Genomic DNA, 20,330 nt, shown 5'->3' with positions numbered 1-20,330 from the left:
GCGGATCGATTAAAGCTCGCGTGTTAGATACTGCCGAGGGCGTGAACCACCGTGGTAGACGTGTAATAGCGCACATATACGCATTCATTGTGTGTGTTACTGTTGCATTTAATGTGACTGAGTCGCCGATGTTCCTTAAAACCGATCAGTCACAATGTAAAAATAAGCAGATACGATGCAACCCGAAATACTATAAGTGGGAGCGAAAGGCGCTGTTGGAGCTCTTTGTAACCAATATAGCTTAAAAAGTTTAATCTCCAGTGACATCCGGTTAATCTAAATCTATCAACGTATAAGTTTCCGCAGTGATTTGCTCATATTTTGATTAAATTTAGATTAACTCCGAATGTCGCTTTAGACGATTAAAGATTAACGCGAGAAAGCGATCCGCCTCACTCGGAGAATGAAATGACCGATGTGTGGTCACCGATCATATATATCATCACTGTTGTTAGCGAGAGGAAGTTTTTTGAATATTGCAGGAAAGGCTGGGATAAGGATTACTCACCGGTATCATCGGTTGCTGTATCGCCGTCGGAATTCCTCAGCATAACGTGCTCGCCCAGAGTCTTCTGTATTCTGCCGTACGTCGCACTTCCGGCGTACACCTTTCTTTTCACCGGCTCGCTTTGAGGACAATAGGAGGAGCCTTCTTTAATAGGACCCATGTCAACTGATCTATAAAGACATGTTTCCCGTCACAAATGCTCAGCAACTACACGTATTCGTGGTTAACGTCACATCAATATTGTACTTGGCTGTTCGTCGACACTGTTTATTATTGATCACATTTACATTCATTACATTATACGATATCAAATACGATCTTCACGTCATACGATATATTGAAACAGTTTTTTCTTCTGGAAAAAAAATTAACTTTTTGCACTTTTACTTTTCACACGTCTATTCTCAGTTATCAAAACTAAAGAACGTTAATTATTTTAATTATTTCCTTTCCAAAAAAGATTATATAATTAGGAGGTACATACAAAAAATTGTGACGATATCGCGCAAAATGTAAGAGTTACGTCCGTTTTTTTATATTTTGCACAAAAAAAAACAAATGAAAAAATGTATTGTGTGCGGAGGAGGATTAATACATAAAGACGTAAAACAGTAATTATAAATTAACGGCAATTCCATAATAAGATAAACCTTCCAAATAAACGTTCCAGAATACAAACTTCTTTTATATATTCCAAAAAAAAATCAATCTAACTCGATTCTTTTCTCATCGAGCTATCAATTAATTTCAAATCACACCATCTAAGAGCTTATTAAATAGCTACCAACCGGAAGGTCATCAAAGGGGCCCTTCGCCTCACGTCGCATTTCTCCTCGGAGTCCGACGAGCTGGACGTCACTCCCTCCTCTTTGGTCGGTGCTCTACCGGCGCGAAAGTCCTTCCTGCCGCCATGGCTGAAAGAGCCATGCGGCATCGCGACGTGCGTTTTGCTACTGAAGGAACTCCTCGCATCGGACGTCGCGTCCGACCTCAGTCCGCCATTGCAGTTCAGGGTGACCCGGGGGGGCCTGTTGCACTCTTTCATGGCTTCCGATTCGGTGTCGTTACGCACCCGATACACCTGCTGGTGCATCAGGCTTCTGCTGGGCGAGCTCTGAGGTGTCCGTCGCGAAATGACCGGCGAGTCCGGATAACATTTGGACAACTCCTGTCGATAGACCGACGGTTCTTTCAGCGGGAAACCAACTCCGACCGGTGAGTTCCTCTCCATAAAGCGGTGAATCGGCGAGCACGGCTGTGCGAACTGTCGCTTGGGACTGGTGTGCTCCAGATCCCGAATGCTGCCGCTCTGCAACTCCGGCTGGGAATTGCGGCTCTTGGACAGCGCCAGCTCGATGTTCAGCTCGGTATTCTTGATCAGCTCGACCCGCTTGTTCGCGAGGCCGTTGTGCAGCTTTCGCGACGGCGACGGCACGCAGGGCGACGGGTTCTGATACTTCTGCATACTCACCAGTATGTTCTCCGCCTCGAGGATGAGCTCGCGGTACTTGCGGTCGGCCTCCTTGTCCGCCTCGATCAGCGCGATCTCCGAAGCGAACGTGGTCATGTACGTGTTGCCGGCTACGTGGCGTCTTACGATGTTGCCGTTCACGTAGCTCACCTAAAAAGGAACGGTGTTAATTCCTATGCCCCTCTGGAAACTTGGGACAATAAGACAATTTTTAATTGTTTTTGTGTTTAAGATTTTATCCTAGAAAAAAAGAATACTTGCGTTCAGAGAGACGAAAAAAATTGGCGTTATTTTTTATTTTTTTTATTCTATATTGTAAACAACCTAAGAACAATAATATTAATATAGATGAATTACTTTAACTTATATAAGAAAAAATTGATAAATGAAATTTTATGCATTTTTAAAAATAACTAATTTGAGTTAATTCATCTAAAAAGTTGATTCATTTAAAATGAGCCAAGTTGAATAAAAAGTTAATAGCTTTTTTAACTTTTTAACTTAATTCTTAACTAATTAACTAGTTATTATCCAAGTCTGCGTTTATGTACTGTATTTTTAATAACTCAATCGTAATTGAATCGCTCATAAATAAATAAAGTGTGTTTGTAATAGTATAGAGGAAAAGACATGACAGGCGAGCATAAAACGCTCGCCGCTTGTTATATTTGTCAATTGTTGATGCGTGTAAATATATATAAAAATAAATTAATAATTAAATATTCTTAAGATTAATTTTAAAAGTTGAATGTGTAGAAAATGTGTAGAAAACAGCTAATATAGTGCATGCTTCAAATATTATAAAGAACAAAAGCATAAGAGGCGCACGCTGTTTGCCGGTAAAATAAATAAAGGAAACAAAAAAGAAGTAGAAAATATGTGTGTGTGCATGTGCGTACGTGCGTGTGTGTGTACAATATTATTAGTCGGATTTAGATTCTCACCGAGTTCGATCGTCTCTTCACGACCTCGTTCTCGATCACGGCGGGCCTGATGGCCGACGGGTTGCCGTTCAGCCTCATCGGCGAGAGATTCTTGTTAACGTCGTGTTTCCTGCGTCGCAGGCACATCGGCGTACCGCCCACGCTCCTGCTACCCTGATTGAAGCCCGAGTTCTTCAGCAGCATCCTCTCGACCAGCACGCGGTTTAGATTCGCCGTCTCGTCGTCGCATCTATCCAGATTCGCCTTGCGACGCTGCGACATCCTCTTCTTGCGTTTCTCACTCTGCTTGCTGCAGTCGTCGGCCTTCTTGTGTCGTGTGCTCTGCCTCTTCGCGCTGTTCCTCGCGCTCGCGCTTCTGCTTTCAGCGCGATAGTGTGGCAACAGCAACAAGAAACGTGATCTGAGTATCTGAATCGGAGGCGGAGAGACAAAGGAGACTACGGGAGAACTACGTGATCCGTGAAATCGGCGAGATCTACGGGGATTGCGCGAGGCTCACCTCTGAGAAACCAGGTCGTCCTTGGTTCTGCGCTTGAGGAAGGACTCGCGCAGCCTGGTGCCGCGTCGGCTGAGCTCGCCGGTGAACGCGAAGTAAGTGCAGTGACCCGTGTTCGGTAAGTGGCCGTCGCACTCGAGGCTGTCCAAATCGAGGAAGGAGCCGTTGTCGATGTAGTCGAGCTCGTCGTTCTCGAACGGGTCGTTCTCGTCGCCGCCATCCTGGCCGGTGTCGATATCCGATAACGAGTCTATGTAGTCCTCGCAGTCAGTCGGGTCGCTGTCTGACAGGATGTCCGTCTCCTTCTCGTACACGTAGCTCTCGTCGAATTTACCCATCATCTCGTTGAGCGTGATGTCGTCCTCGGACGAGCGCACGCTGCGCGTCACCGAGGACGCCGAGGAGCTGCTGCTGCTAGCGCGTCGCTGCAGCGCCAGAGGTATCTTCGGTCGGAGGTCCATACCCGAGGTGATCCTCCAGTTTTGGTTGATCCTGCGCGAGATGCAACGCGTGATGACTGATCGGCATAGTCGCGTATAAATAAATTACGGATGGAATTCAATCAATTCATCGATCAAAATATTAAAGCATCATGGGGATTTTTGGACTGGGTTTCGGAAGAGCGTAACGCAGTTGGAACTACCGTAAAGGAACGTTCGAGATGTCTATCATGATCGTGCACCAGCAATTCGAACCGTTAAGAAATAGCGAAATTCAGACGCGGTGATCCCCTCCTTGACGACTAGCCACGCTCCGGCCGACGCTTTTGGCATAGGTGATAGCATTGTGCGCAATTCAATGGGAAATAATTCACGAATTTCAACAGAAGAGACTGAGAGACTCAACATTGATAGATCTCGCCCGCATTTCGGCGTTTAGAAAAAGATCGGATACACTTTGAAGCTCGATATGTGTCGCATTAACGAACTAACGAGCCGAGGCGAGCGTTTTGCACGTTCGAAACAGATACTCACGGGCTTCGACCTGCGCTCAGACTCTCCTGACGATGCTCCTTCCTGCCTTGGAGCTCCCTGCCATTCAGATTGAGGTTGACGTCGCTAGCGCTGCCGGACGACTCGGTGAGCTTCAGACCAGAACTGCTGCTGCTTTCGTCCAAGGCGAGCCGCGACTTCAGGCCATTCGTGCTGGAGCCGGAGGAATTCGCCGATAGCCACGGGTTCGTCCGGATGCGGGATCGCTCGCGGGGCGACTGCACCGGAGGCGAAACCAACGGTGGCGGTATCGACGACGGCACGGGCAGGTTGTTCCTCGACGAATCAGCGGAATACGACTCGGTCCTTCGATGTGAGCTTTCTTGCTGCCTCGATTGGTGTTGTTGCTGCTGCTGTTGTTGCTGCTGCTGTTGCTGCTGTCTCGGAGCATGATTCATTTCCACGCTCTGCAGAATCAACGTGAGGCAGATATTTAGAAGGCGACGGGAAAAAAAAAAGAGATCGTGTCGAGAAAAACGGATATAAACGGTTGTCGCAAATTGAGACAAATTGTCGTTAACCGGTATATTCATCTTATACGTTTCGATACGTTCAATTTTTTTATCCGAATATTGCAGACAAAATATAACAGGCATTACTAAATTCAACGAGAAAATCAGAAATTTCGTTACATTATTAACAAATATATCACCGAATATATCATTGTTATCTAAAATGTTTTTTACTTTAAATCACTCTCTTTCTTCTGATCTTAATAAAGTCATTCCTAGATAGGTTTCAATTAATCATGGCGAAAACTGTCAGCAGTTTTTCCTCTCGATGCGATAATGTATATTTTATAGCGCTCGATAATTGGCCGAAATCGAGCGATATCGGCGACTCATTGATCGAAAAAGCATGTGACGCGGCTATTATCGCCCTGCAGTTACCGCGGAAAACCTTGAAAATTTAATTTGCGTCGCGCTTCAAATCGAGGGGACATATATCGGAAACACAATTATCCATCTCGCGCCCACACGCGGTGTTAACCCGCATTAATTCGCGAGTCAATTCGTCTTTATTTCTGCAAATGGTGTCCGGAAGTTCTCTCTCTCGCGTTTTTCCATCGAGGAGAGCTCGTCTCCGCTCGAAAATTCATTCAGCCGCCCTCTTCAAAGGGCTCTTTGTATTCGTCACACTCTGTCCCCGTGTATTTCCGAGCTTTATCGTCAATCTAAATCGCAAACTCTCGATCGTTTCTTTCCATTATATCGAAACGAGGTTCTCCGACGACGGCAATATATATATATATATATATTTGTGTGTGTGTGTGTGTGTGTGTGTGTGTGTGTGTGTAACGCGCAATCGATCACGGCTCAGAGGACGAAGGATTCATTTCTCACTGCTACTGCCCATTTAAAGCCTGATATCCGGGCGCAACGTTCCACGACAATAATGCATTTTTCTCTTTTTTCCTTTCTTTTCACGTCGTGAGTCGTGAGATCTCGCAAAGAAAAAAAGAAAGCAGAGACAGGGAAAAACAAACGACAGAGCGCGATGAGAAGTACGAGCTAAAAACGGAGTAATGTTTCCGGAATTTCCATCGCTGAGAGAGAGAGAGAGAGAAAGAGAGAGAGAGAGAGAGAAAGTAGCGCGTATTTTTTTCGAAAAAGCGCAACAATGTGCGCCAACAAGAAACGTTTTCCTCCATGACACACAGCGACGCACAGCACGTCATAAAGGAAGCGAGGAAGACCGTGTGACTTCACAGTCATCGTTTCTCGGCTGAAGCCCGCGGCGGAAACCACCACCGAAAGAGGGATTTATGAAGTGTACGCGCTTCTCCCCCTCTCTTCTCCCTCCTCCACTTGCTCTCCCCGCTCGTGTATGTATATACGAGCGGCGATAAACGCCGTTCCGGATTATATACTTCCTGCTAGACGAAAGAGGCCGGATGCCGTTGAACTCTCACGGCTTCAAAGACTCTCGACTCGGTGAACAAACGCACCCTCAAGACTCCGTACGCAGGGGTGTGTTTGAGCGAGAAACGGTAATTTCGCGCGGTGAAATTCATAGCGCATTTCGGTCTATAAACTATTTGGAGCTTGAAAAGCTGAAAGGAGCGCGCGAAGCGCGTTTGACGGGACGCACGGTTGCGTGAACGGCCGCCCCGCTCCTCTGTGAATACGTTATATCGGGGCTTCTGAAAAAAAATTCCGCGGCTCCATTCAGCGCGAGTCTCGGACAAGATGCTAAATAGGAATCTTTCGGGAATGAAAGGCATTCGTGAGATGCGTAAAGTTCCAAGCGCTTCTAAGCGATATCCCGTGATGTCCCGATGATTTTGCGCGAACTTACTCGTTTTCAAAAATATTTTAGTGTATTTTTTTCTTTCGTAATATTGAATACACATGAGAAAAAAGTTTTCCCCTTTCTGCAAAAGAAACGAATCTCGTGATATCGTGTTATCATATATTCTGGCTAACATTGTGAACAGCATATCACTACCTTAAGAATATATTATCTATTATTGTATTTTCGTACTTTCAATGAAGTCGCTCATGAATTTAGCATTTATCAAGCAAAATTACGTTTCTGCACATTCATTTCACTACCTACGTAATAAATAAACGTTAATTTGTAACAGAGTTAAATAAAAGCGATGGAATCGCCAAGCCTGAATTCACACGGCTCAATGGTCGGTAAAAATTATTTCACACGGACAATGGTCGGTAAAAATTATTTCGGGAAAAAAGAAAAAAGAGAGAAAAAAAATACGCAAGTTTGCGGCTGCAAACCACCATCGTCTACTACGGCTTTTATTTCAGCTTAGAAAACGCATGCACACTTGCCTTATGAGGGCTGCTCGTCTGTGCTTCCGGCTGGCCGTTGTCCCTGGTCATGCTCGTCGTGCTTGCGGACTGCACCTTGCCGTCGATTCTTCCATTTCCCGGTGCGACAGTCGACGGGTCCCCGACGTCCCCCGGCACCCTCTTCAACAACCTCGCTTTGCTACCGACGCCGCTGCTGTTGTTGTTATTGTTGTTGTTGTTATTGTTGTTATTCCCGCTGCCGCTACCGCCACTACTACTTTGGAAGTAGTGAGTGCCGGTTCTGATGTTGATGTAGTACTCTGGCGGGAAGCTGGTGCCGGGCGATGTGCCGTCGGTCGAGTAACCGGTCGAGTACGCGCTCTCCGGCGAAGAGAGGCTTACGCTTCCGGTACCGCCGGACGTGCCGGACGACGTCGTCACTGTCGCACCGTAGCCACCCCCGTGCAATCGGATACCGTCCACGTTCTTCGACGGTGAATCCACCGGGTGTACCTGCGGACAAGGTGATCGAGACTTAATGCGCGCCAACAATTTCACACTTTTGCGTATATATTTTTTATTCCGACTTCAATTAATAAAGAAATAACACCTTCTTGAAACGCGCTCGTGTCTTAAGTCGATATGAAAATAATCGAGATATCTGCTTAATACGCTTAACGGAAACGTAGCTCGCTTATTTAAGACAGCTACTTATATTGTATTATCTTACGGATATGCCTCAGCGATCCCTCATGATCGTTATAAATAAATTGGAGCGAATTTTATATAGCAATTCTTTATAATAAATATTGGTACTTGCGTCACGAAGTGACGGCTGTTCTTATCAGAAGACGATTAAGGATTTGTAAAGGCACATGCTAAACACGCACGCAAGAAAGAAGAAAGCTGAATTAGGGAAAGAACAGCTGCATTAAATAACTGTTCGTTGGAGTTTCCTTTCTTCTACACGCAGAGACTCTTCGGAGTTCCCGTGTGCAATAATTCGAAGGATGTCGCGACGGTACGTTCGTGACATTCAAAACAGGACTTGTGTAACGCGAATTCATGAATTCAATACCCCGTGTCGTTACGACGAGATGAACGTCGGACGGATAACTGTATGAAAGCCCGAAGACTGCCGCGACCTCGCAATCTGCAACGGACGGCGCGAGAGAACGAGGGCGAGTCGCCCGCCGGTGTGTCGGGAAAAGAATACCCAAACCCTTTTTCCAGCCGCCTTAACGATAACCGTCGACGTACTCCGCCTTGCCCTTATTACGGAAAGCGCCGACGTAAGGGTCTGTTAGCGGAGAAATGGACAGGCGTAACGAGCAAACGCCAGCAAGTAGTAGGAAAATAGGAAAAGCATTTCGTGAACTAGTTTGCCGATAATGACGACGAATCCGACGAACGTGCACCTTTCGAGAGAGAGAAAGAGAGAGAGACTGCAGCGTTGCGCCACAACGGGCGATCGCGAGTGGAGCAATCAGCGCTGCATCGACGTGAAACAATGTTACACACAATGTGAAACTGTTAAAGCGGAAGCTCGTTGAAGCTAGAACGGACATTCCGAAATCCCCCCCACCCCCGAACCCCGTCGGGAAAATTACGTCTCGTCGATAAATTGTAATTTAACTTCGATGTGATTTGCGTTGAGTATCGCGAACGCTACACAAGTTGCAAATCGTTACATTTTTATTGTATCTTTATGTCAAATTTTAGATCTTAATACATAGATATTAAGATTTTCTATCTGAATCCATTCGAATCTATCAGATCTTAATTTATTTAAATTTTAATGTATATAATCGATATTACGATAATTAATAGATTTTGCCAAAAGCTATGTTTGACGTTTGAATGAGCTTGCTAAGTGGCACACGATAAATTACATAACATAAGAGATATGAAACAATTCATCTTAGATTCACTCGACAAAGTACCGAGAGAGAGAGAGAGAGAGAGAGAGAGAGAGGTTGAGATTAACTCACTCACCTGGTGCAAAGCGGGCGATCTGTTGGCGCTGTGGCTCCTGGGGGAGTTGCAGTTCGAATCGAATCCCTTGTCGCCCTTCTTCCGGTCCTTCTTTTTTTTCGATCGCACGATGTGTGCCTCCATCCACGTGCGCAATTTCGTCCCGAACATGTTGCACACGGGTCAGCTGACGGAGCGGCTCCTTGTCGAAAATGCCCGAGTAGATAGAGGAACCCTCACGATTATCGTCCGTGTAACCAGCTGCAATCGCGTTCAATCGCGCGCACGTCTACTCGAACGCTCCATTTCACGGTGAAAACAGGACTTCTGCAATGAAAGCGACTCCCCTCGCGAACGATCGTCTTCGTGCGATGGATATGGAAACTCGGCCGGGAAGAAGCACGCGCGTTACAACCGCGCGTAGAAGTTACAAAACGATGACGAGAATTTCAGGGGACATCACAAATTTCTCGGAAATTCTTCGAATTTTTTAAATTCCGCATGTTATTGGCGAAAAAAAAAAATAATTCCACACTGCAATTATTTATTTAAAAATAACAAAGTTAATGCGCAAAATAACAGATGAAAAGAATACGCGTTACAACTATAGAAATTACAAAAATAAAGGAAAAGGGAGCATCGATTTTCGGAAATTATCCGGTTTTCTTAAATTCCGCCTGCTGTTCGTGGAAAATAATCTTACACCAAAATATTAATTTGAAATATCACAGTTAACGCGTGAATCTCACCGAGTAAAAACGCGCGCGTTAAACAGCCGTGAAAAATCCTAAAAACGAATTTCGGGGAATATCAAGATCTCCGAGAAGTTTTCAAAAAATTTCCTCGACTTCGTTCTGTCATTCCCGAAAAGAATAATGTCACATCGCTGAAATGTTCGTCTGAAATATCACGGTTAGCGTGAGAGAGGTTACATGTGACGTGTAACGCCAGTTAATTTCAAACTTACGAGACGCATCACCTTTGAGATAATCTAATAACTCGAGTTATCTCGCCCGGATCCGATTCCGCCGCGGGATGCGGTCGCGCGAGTGGTGAATCGCGATACGATCGCGCCGCTCGGCGACGCTCATCGTCGTCGCGGATATTCGGTTTAATCATTTATGTGCGACGGACGATCGCGATCGTTGCTCGTCGGTGTCGGGTTCGCCGGTATTCTCGGATTACCTCGTAGATCACTGCGCGCCGCGCCGGGACAAACCAGGACGATTATTACAGCCTCGCGTTACACCGGCTATTTACACACGGACTACACACCGCTACTCTCTCTTTCCTCGTCGTTGCTTTTACGGCTCGCTTCTTCGCGCCGGGATCATCAATAATAGTCCTCCAAGCCCACCAAAGTACGAGCCGCGCTTCGTATTAACATACTAAGTCGTCGTGGTCGTTTCTATGCCATTCTTCACGGTCCTAACGGGAACGACAAGTGATGCGATGATCCACCCCGTGTCGCCGTTGTCCGGTTGCGAGAGACGGTAAATCTGTAGCAGAAGATGCGAATACACATATTGACACACACACACACACACACGTAGCAATCGTGTAAATTCTCGTATATACATGCAAACAGAGAGACTTTATATTATTCTTTACACAATTTTTATTCATCTCCATCATCCGCGGAACGGCAGTGACTTCTGCGCGTAACCGCCTCACGTACTCCGCGCGTTATGTGCAAGCTGCAGGCTATTCGCAAGCTCTCATATTCGCAAATGCATATTTACCCGGCAAGACGGTATTCTTCGATCTAGCCGCGCTTATCAATCTTCACGGACCAAAAAGCTTTCCACGAAATAAATATTTCGTCGACTGCGTCCGCGTCATCGTTGTCACCGCCGTCGCCGGCGACAACGACAATTGAATCGTCCATTCTCTTCCACCTCACCGGTGTCTCAGGGCATCCCTACGTGAGCGGAAATCGGAAGACGAAGAGACGAGTCGAACGTGGAGAATTTCTCGCGAGGGGGTCGTGGCCAACGATGGCGTCGTGACTCGAGAGTGAATTCACTCACGGGGAGTGGAGGATAAGGAAGAGAGGAGAAAAGACGAGGAAGCTTTTCGTTCAGAAAACTGTGCGATTGAAGCGCAGAAACGCGAATCGATCGGGATTCGATCGGATCATTTTCACGCAATTAACCTTTTCTGCCCGACTGATTCCAATTGTAATCATTAACTTTTAAGTTCCCCCGCTGTAACTCTTGCCGTGCCCAGAGACAAAATAAATTGGGCGAAAAATTTCTTTTCACTTGCAAAAATCAATTCAGGTCAGAAAGGGTTAAAACCGAAGTTGTGCGATTGGAAGCTGTTCTCCGTTCGAAACGCAGCTCGGCGCAGAAGGCGACCGGATAGACAGGTGTATGATTAGTCGCGAAAAGGCAACACACTTTATTTTGCAAATCCGCCGCGAGTTTCCTCGTCGGGATCTTTCAATTCGCGTGCGACGTGATACGTTACAACACTTATTCTCGTGCCGGTCATGGTGATCCGATTGCGTATGCTAATGCATAAGTTATAATAACACGGTTAAATTTATCATCGTCGTCGTGGTCGTTATTGAGTCGAGCCCAGGCGAACCGAGCTGAGCCCCCAGATTTCATCTCCATAATGTTTCAGCGAAATTTAAGGACATTCGAAGGGAGACAAGCAACCCCCTTGGCTCGGGGAAGGAAGGATCCTCGTTAGTTCCACAGTCGCGTACTCTTTCTACCTTCTTCTCCCTCTTCGCTCTCTCCTTCTCCTGTGCTGTTATATCGACTTTGCGGAACAAAGCGGTCCGCTTTGAACCACCTGCATGTATTCATGAAGTTTGCACGGCTCGATAATTACGGAGTGAATCGAGAGCTCTCTCTCTCTCTCTTGGCGTCGACCACTCGATCGAAGCGCTTCCTAATTATCCCTTTGAAGTTGTTTTCTCAAGATACTCGACAACCATGATTTTTGCCAGCCGCGGTGCTCCGGTGATTGACGGCTCTGTAGCTCCCCACTAATATGAACGTGAAATAAATACGTGCGTACGTGTGTGTGTGTGTGTGTATATGAAGACAGCAGAACCATCCCGTTTCATATCGTAACATAATAATATAACAATATCCGTGCAAATGCGCACACATTGCGACGGAATTATATTAGTTAATTAACCTTTCGCTCTCGTGATAACGTCATACATACGTCGGCGTATCGAGGAAGCTTAATTTATTCGGCCGGAACGAATATAGAGCGTAACGATCAATCCACACGGTTTTCCGTAAATCTCACGAGTTTCTATTTCCTCTTCGTGAACAGGTCGAACAGCTTTGCGAGACCCCCATCGCGCACAGGGCATTATTCATTCGTGTTATTCATTCACATCTGTTTCGGTCTTCCAGGCCGTGGATTATTACCGATGTTCGATGCGGAATCATCTCGGATTCGACGGGCGTTTGTTTGTTCGCTCGCTCTCCTCTTCTCTCTCTTTCTCTCTTTCTTTCTCTCTCTCTCTTTCTGGCTCTCAAAGACGGAAGTGCTCCAAATGGCCAAAAGGATTAAAGCGACACACGACGTCAGCACACTCTACGCGACGGTGATGTTGAGGCGAGTTTTCAGGGTTAACGAGGGTTCCTTCGGACGAGATAGTATCGTTGTATCGATGAATGGTCAGAGACAAGAGCTCGTTAGTCTCGTTAGAGTTACTGCGGGGCGATCGCAAACAGGCGCGTCCCGCGACCGGAGGGAGGTTCGGCAGCGAGTGCATCGCCAACCCCTGTAATTTATCGTGGTCGAGGCGGCGTGTAATAACGATGATATCGGGATAACTTCCGACTTGATTAAAGCGTGGCTTATCGCCTAGCCCCGACACACACACACATACACACACACACATATACTCTGTCTCTCTCTCTCTTTTTCACGGCTCGTAAAATTTTCCTTCTCTTCGAGCTGAAAGTTCGCGAATCCGCAGCTCAGCGTGAAATTCGCTCGTGAGATATCTCAGCGGGTCATCGGATACGAGTTATTTAAGCCCGCCGTCTGCTTCTTGTATGTATATATGTGTGTGTACAGAAAAATCCATTAATGCAGTCCCATTCCTTAGGTATAGTAACATCGAAAATTTCCAATCAGGTGCATCGTTTTTATATACTTGTGCATCATAACGCGGCTGTTTTGGAGCAACGTTGACGATTCACGGAATAATCAGCAGTCATAATGAGTACCGAGAAACATTCTCAAGACCAACGTGCCGTTTTCCTCGTGAAAGTGTTGAGTTTTCACGAAGTTCTCGCGTTAAAATTACCGTGAACGACGTTATTCGAAAACTCATATCCATGCTAATTATGAATCATGTCTCGCTGAAATATTGAATATTAATGGGAGTTCTGAAAATATACAATTAACAGGAGAGAATATACCATAGGAACCAGTCGCTAATGTTGGATGTCACTATACTCACCTATTCGTTTCGTAGTTATCCTGTGGAATACCGGGAGAAAAATGCGAAATATCGTGGTGTTCGTGCGGAACCGTAATCGGTAATACGAATGGCGCGCTCGCTCGCTAAGAGCACCCGCGGGAATTTATTGGATGCACATATACTCAGAATATCAAAACGTTCCCTTCAACGCGGAAGAATCATTTAGGAACGGTTACCAAGAGAAACGAGCGCGGAGCACGGCCGCTTTCCCTCTTTCTCAGTCTCGCTCGCCCGGCGCGTAAATCGAAACGCCGGGAATGCACGGAATATTAAGGAAAGTTTCGGCGTAACATATCGGCCATTAATCATCGTGCCTTGTTGCAAGGTTAGTCGCGAGCACTTCCCCTCACGGTGAGATGGAAATTGCTGTAAAGCGTGGACGAGTAGCATTCTCGATATACGCGGGCGGAATTTCATAGTGCGTAACACGAATAGTGCGAACATGGTTGCTGCTCGGGAAGCAACCCTGCGCGCATCACTCATGTAAGGCAATTTTTATTTTCGTGGCTGTCGCCCATATAGCATGGACTATCTCTTTCTTTCTCTCTGTTCCTTTGTTTTCTTTTTTTTAATCTAACAGGTGTCCCCAGGGAGCCTCGACTCTCTTTGAGTTCAATTTAGCAAATGCACGCGTAATGCACACCGACAAGTTATTTGTTTCGACTAATTTTTTTCGCGGAAAGGAAAGGTAAAACTCACACAAATTTCCAACCGACGCTGAGTCCCCCGAGCGCAACACACAATTCTCCCCTTCGGCTTTTCACCTTTCTCCGTTTTGCCTTGCTGGAATATACCGCCATGTGTATATACATGTCTCGCGCACGAGCACGTGTTGCAATTTTCATCCTCATGGCATCAACGTTTGTCGTTTACGGGGGATTTTCTTCTCCTTTTTCCTTCGCTCTCCCCTGCTTTTAGCCTTCTTTTCTTTTTTTAATCTAACGAACGTCTAGGGAGTTTCGATGCATCGTTCGAGCTCGTAAACGGAAGGACGATACGACAGCGCGTTAATTATTGCCACGCAGCGGCCCGAGAAGATCGTCCGTCCGTCCGTCCGTTGGCGATTTGCGATGAAAATTCCCGACGTTTAACTTTAATGGCTCTTAGAAGCGTGTAAACGACAGTAACACACCGCGCACGCAGCGTCGGGCCGCGATCAATTCGAGCCACGTGACGCCGCTCATGTGCGCATAATTAGAGGTGCCCGGGTGCGTCAAGGGCTAATAATTAACATACGTGCGCGTGCACGTCGTCCTCGCCGTGGTCGTCGTAAAATTCCACCGTCGAATTCGATTTGTAACTTTCCGACGCTCGTATAATACTTTCGCCTCCGAGCCCGCAGCTTTGTTTGAGGCGGATCGACGTCCCGCCGATTAACATGCATGAGATATGTACAGAGTGTTCCAGAATCGACTGACCATCTAATCTGAAACTTACGGATTTTCGGGGCCGATTCGAGGAGTCAGTCTTTCGTTAACTAAAGCTCTGATCAATTCGCTGACGAGAAAGAGAAAAATGTCATCAATAGGAACTCTCCAAAGCTGGTGAAAAACAACCACCAAATGAAAGTTACGACGGTGAAATTGGACGAGGAGTGAAGGAAGTTGCGGAACGTGAATCTCGAAGTCTGACGTACTTTAAGTCCTCGAGAGAAAGAGAGAGAGAGAGAGAGAGAGAGAGAGAGGGAATACCGCAGCCCGTCCGTTGATAAATAGCGATCGCTCATAAAATAAAAAAACAAGCTTTTATATTCCCCTCTCAATCTTCGTTGCGCATTTGTCCCGGGCATTTCTCTCGTTACTCTCTGAAAGTTTCGCGATAAAATATAATTTCATGCAGGCGCGCGTGCGGCCGCGCGAGGCGATTTTTCATCTAAATCACTTCCGCAATAAAGAGGAAATAACTTAAACGCCGGATGATCTACGGCGTGTACGCTAATCGTGTATATGCTAATGTCACCCTTATCTGGTATACACGTACACACGCCCGGAACACGTGTACGACTTGATGTACACCGCTTAGGCGGTATCGCACGCGATGTTAGTCGAGATTCCTCCCGTCGAATTTCGATCGTGTATCAACTATTTCGCGCATATTACGTGGCAGCATACGCAACGAGCCCATACGGAGTCAAAGTACGACGATTTATTTTCAGCTCTTTCGATACGAATCGACGCGAATCGATACTCGATTAGCGCATCAGCCGTTATTCTTATATACTTTTCTTCGCGAATAAAACGGGACGAGATGAAACCAGGCGAGATCTCATCTCTCGTTCGCCGTGCGCATCGCAGAGTTGAACTGCCGGGATCCCACGAAACTTGGAGCTGTCTTGAATCGTTTAATAGTTTTGATCAAGAAAGTTCGGATATTTTCAAGTTCGGGTATACGAGAAAAGAGACTCTCCTCTCCAGACTTCTCCGCGAAACCGCGATTTTTTCGGGACGATCATGAGCGCGCATATTTTTCGAGATGTTTTGGAATACACGATTTTTGAAATATATAAATGCTAATATATTTATTTGGCCTTACTTGAAGACCTTATTTGAAAACTCACTTTAACTTATGTTAATGTTAAAATAATTTTGGAAAATGTCGATCTCTCTCAAATAATTATGTTAAAATAACTCAAAACAATGTCTCACTTTTAAATGACGCATAAAAATGTCAAATTACTAAATTGACGTAAATTTAATACATAAAAATATCACGAAAATAATAATATATGAGCTGTGCGTACTAATTTGATATTGAGCTTTTAGTCAAAAGTCTGCAACATAGGGAAACTTTAGCATTTGGACGGAAGATTTTTTACTACGTTCGGTTTTCGAATTTTCGAAATCCGTAATCGAGCGTCTGAAGCTCCGAATTGATAAATGTTCGAGTCTTTTTTCAACCATCTGTGTCCTCGGCCGAATGTAGCAGCCCGTCTATATCATCGCCTGTCGCCGCTCCGAATCGGAGTCTGCGGGGAGAACGCTCCGGGAGGAGTATCATTGGGGAAAATGACAACTGCGAAACGACGGCGATGTCAACATTTCCGGTCGGTTGCTTTCTCGCCGGCGCGAGAAGTCGGCCGGGAGTCTTCCTGCGAGAACGCACGTGCGACGGATTAAAAGCGGACGGAAATTATGGTGGTGGCAACGCCGCCCGGATTCCCTCCCCCGGACATCCCACGGGACCCTACCTCGCCGGAAATAAAGGTGCCAACCTACTGGGCTGAAGGGAGTGGTTAAATTCACTGACACTGCAGTGCGGCGGGACTCGACCCCTGGATGTGCGCGAATCCCGCATGGACCCACTCCTGTCTCCCTTTCTTCACCGGCACCCTCCTTTCGAGGGTAAACGGAGCGATGGATAACGTTTGCCCGCCGTGAAAGTGTTTTTTGTTACCTCTGAGCGCGGCTACGTTCAGCCGAATACGTGAAGCTCAAGCTGACTGGCTGGTTTGTACTATATAAGTTTGTACAAGTAAATATCTCGGAAAATATGATACGACAAATGCCATTAAAATTTCTGTTATGCATTATCAGTTCGATTAACTTTCGTATTATGTGTACGTAATAGGTTTATTTTGCATTTGGTCGTATAAACACTCGAATTTCCTTGAAATGAGCGGCGGAAATGACCGGAAGAGGTCTATTTCTATCAAAATATCAAGGAAATACTTCGGAATATCGTGACAGTCGTAAAAGTCGGAAACTAAAATCCCACGAGGGAAACTCGACGCCCGTCGATAAACGCGGATCCAATGTCGCGAAGGAAGTCGAATCCCGAAGAATGAGCCAAGTTCCGGCGATCTTCGAGAATTCCGAAGCGCTTAAATTCGAATGATCCCGGAAGTCCCGAATGTCAAGAGACATCGAATCCGCCAAGTTACGAACGTTCAACATACGTAAATGTGATTATAAACTCTCGAAGAGGCCGCGTAATATGGGCACAGTTATGCGCCCAGGGGAGTTTCGAAAATCCCGAAGACCCCCGGAGTTATCTCGGGGACGCCCAAGTTCCGACTTCTAAAACTTCGGGAACTCCGGGCACAAGTTCCGATTGTATAATTCCGAAATAAAGTAGCGAAACCGCACGGGAGTCTGCGGAATATTCATGTCAACGGGACCCCTCCGTTGCGTACCGTCGCATTTCGCATGCAAACGCAAAGTGCACGCGCTACTTCATCGCGGGCTGTGTGCATGCGTAATGACCGAGGAACCGATTCCCCTTTTTCCGTCGCGAGTTCGAATCGCCAACGACAGCAGGCAACAAATAGACACGCACGTGCGCAACCTAATTACCTTAATTACCTAATTGGGCACAGCACGAACGTCTTCCTGAGCGACAGCCAGCAAGGAAACGAGAAATATGATATATTCCGTCGCCTCCGTTTCCAAAGACGTGAGGTGAGAGGGAGAAATTTGTACGATAATGGATGATAATATCCTTTCCTTTTTGGCTTTAAGCGAAAGTTTCCGGGAAAATATCGCCGCCCGTGACTTTTCCCCGCGGGCGGGGGAAGAGCGCCGGAACGGTTGAAAGCGGCCGAGAATAATGGCGCTGACTGTACGATTGCGATGTGATTTAAAGTTCCATTCGGCCGAAACACATTCTTTCGCTCTGGTTATACGCGTTGGCGAGGAAAGCACACCCCTCGCGGCCCCGAGGGAGCCATGTCGCCGATTCGCCAGGCATTCCTTATGAGAGGAGCCGTTTGGGAAGGGCGGATTGCCCTCGGATGCTATTTCACGACATAACGACGATTGTGAGCGCCAACTGATCCTCGCTCCCGATTAAAGTCAAACGGGATCCAACCCGCCAGATGTATCGCTCCCGTGGAAAATGGGAAATTTATTTAAATATATCACAAGATCGATCCACGAAGGAATGTGAAAAGTTCGAATGATATTTTCGATTCTTTGAAATGACAGAATTTAAACCACGGAAAGTGTCTACAAGCGCATTCCACTCGATTAACAAATACCGATCGGATGATAAAATCTCTTTGCGGTTATTAGGCAGAAGTTTTAGTCTCTCTTTTTCAGACCTCCAATGTAATTGTTTTAAATTTTCACAATATGTGCAAATTGATCGGTTCCGTCGCTTTAAAGACGGTGATATTGACGTGAGTGATCATTCGCGCCCTGGGACGCCGCGGAAGCTTCAGGCCGATACTTTGGAAGCGTCGTTGAAAGAAAACCTCCGTCTCGAACGCAAGAACAGAACGTAGAACTCGCAGAATAGCTCGGAATTGAGCAACAGTTTCAACGCCCATTTACCGGGCAAGGGAGCCGGAAAATCAGTTTGCTGCACGACAACGCTAAGCCGCACGTTGCTCAGACCACTCTCTCAACAAACCATCATTAACTTGGGCTAGGAAGTTCTTCCGCACGTACGGCGTACTCTCCTGACTCGGCGCTTTCGGATTATCACATATTCCGACCGATGCAGCACTCCTTAGCGGGCACTTTCGAGATGTGGCAGAAATACGAAAATGGCTCGATCAAATTCATCGCTTCCAAACTGACGTATTTCGTTCGCGAAGGAATTCGACAGTCGCACCAAAAAGTCGCGCAGAAGATTATAGAAAATGAAGGAGGATGTTCTGAAAATTGATTTCCAGCCATTTGTTATACGATAAACAAATAAAATTAAAAAAAAGAAAAGGCTAAAACTTTGGCATACACCTAATACACTCCCGCATTCGTGGCAAATGAAACTACGCGGGCGTATTTACAGTGATAAAAATGATTTGATCGGAAAAGCTCGCAAACAAATAGGAAGTGACGTTCGATTGGTACTCTCTCTCGAATTTCGACGCGTTCGCAAGATGTCCGATAATAAACAGAACGAGTTCCCCGGAACGTTCGCGTTTAAATCGAATATTATCAGAACGTGAATTCGCATGGCCGTGACTCGAATTACAGAGTCTACCAGAAATAGACTGTCAGTCCGCCGACGACGGTTCCTAGCGAGCGGACTCGCAAGATAACCACGTGTCCTCATTTTTGACACCTCATCACGGAACGAGGGATCCCCTTCGTTCCCGGGGGATGATTCCCCGACGATGACGACACGTCGGACTCGCAGGAGCGACATTGCGAAAAATTCGCTCCAAAGATAGACGTGGCGGGAGAGTGTGAGTCACGCGTGATGACGACGACGACGACGACAACGATGCTTTAATTATAAAACTATCCGTTCAATTTTTGCCGAGCGACCGGCGGCGATTGGTCCCAATTTAAATTCCACGTCACACCACCGCCCATAAAATCCTTCGATTAAACGGGTACTGCGGCATAAATTCGGGAGAAATGACCGACGGTAATTAGCAAAATGAATTTCCGCTGACCCGTTGCATATTTGTTTTAGCGTAAGTAATGTCGCCACGTTGAGAGCAATACGGCGCTATTAACTTCTGCCTCGGTTAAACGACGCGACGCGTGTGTATTTATCTTGGAGGGACTCGAGAACTTCTAGTTGAAAGTCATCTTAAAATAAATGCCTGGACTATCGCTTCCATCTGCGGACTTGACGCTGGCGTGTTTCCTCTTCATTTCCGAAGACGCACTGTGAGGCAGGAAATATTCCGCGTGAAAGTGTTCAGTGCGAAGCGAAATTTCATATGATTCGTGACTGAATTGCAAGAGAGAGAGAGAGAGGGAGAGAAAGATTATAAGTGCACTAGACGTTACAGACGCGTCAAAAGAGAAATTGATTGGCTCTACTTTTTGCG

The 20,330-nt window shown here is 46.3% G+C and overlaps 1 protein-coding gene across 8 annotated transcripts in view; it reads right to left on the bottom strand.

Annotated features, from left to right (window-relative positions):
- Positions 1–20,330, bottom strand: part of LOC106743914 (myb-like protein AA) — a 92,015-nt gene that overhangs the window by 5,836 nt on the left and 65,849 nt on the right. For 2 of the 8 annotated variants that reach the window (XM_014618225.1, XM_014618224.1), the window contains exons 3-9: positions 9,160–10,637; positions 7,204–7,677; positions 4,394–4,818; positions 3,423–3,911; positions 2,924–3,278; positions 1,297–2,129; positions 509–678 (exon numbers count right to left, since the gene is read on the bottom strand). In XM_014618225.1, coding sequence (XP_014473711.1) covers positions 509–678; positions 1,297–2,129; positions 2,924–3,278; positions 3,423–3,911; positions 4,394–4,818; positions 7,204–7,677; positions 9,160–9,309 — 2,896 coding nt within the window. In that variant the 5' untranslated portion in view covers positions 9,310–10,637. The remainder of the gene's footprint in view (positions 1–508; positions 679–1,296; positions 2,130–2,923; positions 3,279–3,422; positions 3,912–4,393; positions 4,819–7,203; positions 7,678–9,159; positions 10,638–20,330) is intronic. The other 6 variants (XM_014618226.1, XM_014618227.1, XM_014618229.1 and 3 more) reach the window with 6 other exon arrangements.

Source organism: Dinoponera quadriceps, unplaced genomic scaffold, assembly GCF_001313825.1.
Source record: "Dinoponera quadriceps isolate SergipeBrazil2010 unplaced genomic scaffold, ASM131382v1 scaffold1070, whole genome shotgun sequence".
NCBI lineage: Eukaryota > Metazoa > Arthropoda > Insecta > Hymenoptera > Formicidae > Dinoponera > Dinoponera quadriceps.
Note: the sequence above shows the minus strand (reverse complement) of the source record. Positions and strands in the feature narration are given on the sequence as shown.